The sequence below is a fragment of the Myotis davidii genome, unplaced genomic scaffold (genome assembly GCF_000327345.1).
Source record: "Myotis davidii unplaced genomic scaffold, ASM32734v1 scaffold991, whole genome shotgun sequence".
Taxonomy (NCBI): domain Eukaryota; kingdom Metazoa; phylum Chordata; class Mammalia; order Chiroptera; family Vespertilionidae; genus Myotis; species Myotis davidii.
The window spans coordinates 236689-240484 of record NW_006283137.1 but is presented as its reverse complement, the minus strand read 5'-3'; the positions used below and the strand labels follow the sequence as shown (position 1 = coordinate 240484).

Here is a 3796-nt window from a genome sequence, read left to right as displayed (position 1 = left end):
TCCTCCCCCCTCCCCCCTCCCCAGGCCTCCCTGGTGCACACGACCGAGACCATCCGCATCCGCTACTTCATGGACCTGCTCATGGAGAAGTCGTGGCCCGTGATGCTGGTGGGGAACGCGGGCTCGGGCAAGTCCGTGCTGCTGGGCGACAAGCTGGAGAGCCTGAGCACGGACGACTACCTGGTGCAGGCCGTGCCCTTCAACTTCTACACCACCTCCGCCATGCTGCAGGGTGAGCGGGGCAGGGAGAGCAGGGGACAGGGGGAGCAGGGCAGGGTGAGGCTGGGGGCAGGATGAGGCTGGGGACAGGGTGAGGTTAAGAAGTGGGGGAGCAGAGGTCGGTCCTCATAATCCAGCCTGGACACACAGCCACATGGCTGTCCATCCCCCCATTCCTTATCCAGTTGCTTCTTCATTCCCCACCCCCACCCGCTGGTCCCCACCCCAGAGTAGGGACAGGCTGTTCACCAGGCCCCCTTCCCCATGCTCACGGCGGATCCCACAGGGGCCCCTGTCACCACCGAGTTGCGGGGGCCACAGGTTGAGGGGCTCAAGGTTCCCACAGCCCTTGCCCCCCACCCATGACGCCCACCACCCCCTCCTTTACCCGGGGGGTGGAGGCCCCTCTAGGCCACACCCTGGGCCCCACGATCGGGTGCCCGGATGCGGGGCCGCCTGGTGGCAGCGCTCCCTCCCCAGGGGTTCTGGAGAAGCCGCTGGAGAAGAAGTCGGGCAGGAACTACGGGCCGCCCGGCACCAAGAAGCTCATCTACTTGCCCGCGCAGGTACGACAGGCAGAAGCTGACGCTGAAGGATATCCACAACTGCCAGTACGTGGCCTGCATGAACCCCACCTCCGGCTCCTTCACCATCGACCCCCGACTCCAGGTAGGCGCCCCGACTCATTGCGCAGCCGCCGGGGCCCGAGGGCCACGTGGGCAGATGAGAATCAAAGCCCTGTTGGGGGGCATCGGGACGGCAGGCTGACCTTCTCTGGACGTTCGGGTGGGCAGGGGCGTCAAGAGGCCGGCCAGCGGGGCCCTGGGACCCCAGGGGGCTGGCAGAGTTAGCAAACGAAGCTCCAGGCGCCTGTCAGTCTGGGGGGAAGGTGACCAGCAGCGTCACGTAAACGCACACACGCACACGCACACACGCACAAACACGCACGCGCACACACGCAAACACACACGCGCGCGCATGCACATGCACACACACACACGCACGCGCACACGGCATTCTGGCCACAGACACTGGGCGGCGGGGCAGACTGCTCCCACGCGGGCGGCCGCGCAGGCCCCGAGGCTGCCTGACGCGGGGCTGTGGTGGTGCCGGCAGGGCCACTTCTGCGTGTTCGCTGTGAGCTTTCCCGGCCCGGAGGCCCTCACGACCATCTACAACACCATCCTGGCCCAGCACCTGGCCTACCGCTCGGCCCCCCTGGTGGTGCAGCGGATGAGCGGGCAGCTGGTGGCCTCGGCCCTGGGTGAGCCCTGCCGCCCCTCTCGCCGGGAGAACCGCGCTCTAATGGGGCTGGTGGCTGCTGTCTCTCTTCCCTGGTAATGTTTTCTGTACTTTCCAGTCAGTGTCTTTAAACGATGCTGTGTCCACGGGAGATGCTGTGAGATCCGATTGGGGGGCCGGGGGGGGGGGAGAGGTCGGGGCTAGGAATGATGCACGTCACCCGGGCAGCAGGCTCCCTCCCCTTCGCTGCGGAGCTCTTAAATTGTCTGGCTCGCAGTGCCTTTGCCTTGGGAGCTGTCCCCTAAGGCTTGCCCTTCCTGAGCCCAGTGGGACACGGAGGATGGGTGTTCTCCCCACCACAGCCCTGCACCAGAAGGTCACAGCCACGTTCCTTCCCACGGCCATCAAGTTCCACTACATCTTCAACCTCAGGGACCTCTCCAGCATCTTCCAGGTACCGCTCCTCGGCGCCAAACCCCTGGCCGTACATACGCTCCTCCTCTGCTGCCCTCGGGAGAGACCTGTGGACTGGGGACAGGGGTGATGATGGTGACGGCGATGGTGATGATGATGGTGGTGATGGTGGTGGTGGTGATGGTGGTGGTGATGATGGTGGCGGTGGTGATGGTGGTGGTGATGATGATGGCGGTGGTGATGGTGGTGGTGATGATGGTGGCAGTGGTGATGGTGGTGGTGATGATGGTGGCGGTGGTGATGGTGGTGGTGATGATGATGGCGGTGGTGATGGTGGTGGTGATGATGGTGGCAGTGGTGATGGTGGTGGTGATGATGGTGGCGGTGGTGATGGTGGTGGTGATGATGATGGCGGTGGTGATGGTGGTGGTGATGATGGTGGCAGTGGTGATGGTGGTGGTGATGATGGTGGCGGTGGTGATGGTGGTGGTGATGATGATGGCGGTGGTGATGGTGGTGGTGATGATGGTGGCAGTGGTGATGGTGGTGGTGATGATGGTGGCGGTGGTGATGGTGGTGGTGATGATGATGGCGGTGGTGATGGTGGTGGTGATGATGGTGGTGGTGGTGATGACAATGGTGATGGTGGTGCTGGTGGTGGTGGTGGTGATGGTGATGATGGTGGTGATAGTGGTGATGATGGTGGTGGTGGTGGTGGTGGTGATGGTGGGGACCTGGCCGGGTCACTGGGTTAGTGCACAGCTGGGCCAGAGCTGGACCCAGGCCGCTGGCTGCAGAGCCCACGCTAGTCGCACGGCCCGAGGCTTCCCGAGTGGGGTCCCCAGGAAGCCTCTTGGGTCCCCTCTCACCGTCCACTCCACTAGAGGATGGAGCCCGGACCTTGTCTTGTGGGAAAAGCTCCCCCATGTCTCTCTGGCCACAGACACGCCCTCGGCTCCCGGGTTCGTGTGGACATGACAGTGGTGGCGTCGTTGCCCCAGCTGCTGAGTGGCACCTCCGGGGGGAGTGGCCACTGTCCCCTGTCACTCAGGCACAGCGCGGCCGGCTTGCCTCCCAGCCGACCCTCCGGTGGGGGGGCAGGGTATCTTGTTCTCCACAACCGAGATCCTGAAGACCCCGCTGGACCTGGTCCGCCTCTGGCTGCACGAGGCTGAACGCGTGTACGGCGACAAGATGGTGGACGAGAAAGACCAGGACACGTTGCGCCGAGTCACCATCGCGTCCACCAAGAAATTCTTTGACGTAAGTCTAGCCGCCGTCCCTCTGCGGAGCCCGGACGCTCCGGTGGGCAGGCTCCCCGGGGCCGGTGATGCCCACACCCTCCTGGGCAGCCCTCGGTGGGCAGGGAGGACCACGCTGGCTCCCACGAGACTACTCGCACGCGGGTGTGCATTGAAGCGAGAACTTGAACGACCCCCTCCGTCCACTTGGGAGGAGAAAGGCCTGCCTGGGCCCAGCTCCTCTGCTGGGGGGCCCTGGGGGCCCTGAGGTCCGGGGGACCAGTTTGTTCTTCATGGATGGGGACAGACCGTCCCCCCAGGGGCTCCCCCTCAGCTGTCCGCAGGCCCCTGGGAACACGGTGTGGGCCCCTGGATACCTGGCCTGGCCTCCTGGGGCACCGGCTGCTGTGCCCACAGCTTGCCCATGGCATGTCCACGGCTTGCCCACGGCGTGTCCATGGTGTGCCCACAGCATGCCCACGGTGTGCCCACGGCTTGCCCACGGCGTGTCCACGGAGGCAAACGACAGAAGCGCCTTGTCTCACCTGCAGGAACTCGGTGACGAGCTTTTATTTGCGAAACCGAACATCTTCAGCCACTTCGCTCAAGGGATCGGGATCGGCGACCCCAAGTACCTCCCCGTGACCGACATGGCCCACCTGAACAAGCTGCTCGTGGAC

At 64.6% G+C, this 3796-nt stretch overlaps 1 protein-coding gene across 1 annotated transcript in view; it reads left to right on the top strand.

Annotated features, from left to right (window-relative positions):
- The window catches only part of DNAH17 (dynein, axonemal, heavy chain 17), a 107024-nt gene that overhangs the window by 37403 nt on the left and 65825 nt on the right, over positions 1-3796 (top strand). The window contains 7 exon segments of the mRNA XM_015562672.1: positions 25-232; positions 700-773; positions 775-888; positions 1336-1483; positions 1824-1915; positions 2977-3138; positions 3668-3790. Of these exon segments, the coding sequence (XP_015418158.1) occupies positions 25-232; positions 700-773; positions 775-888; positions 1336-1483; positions 1824-1915; positions 2977-3138; positions 3668-3790 (921 nt within the window).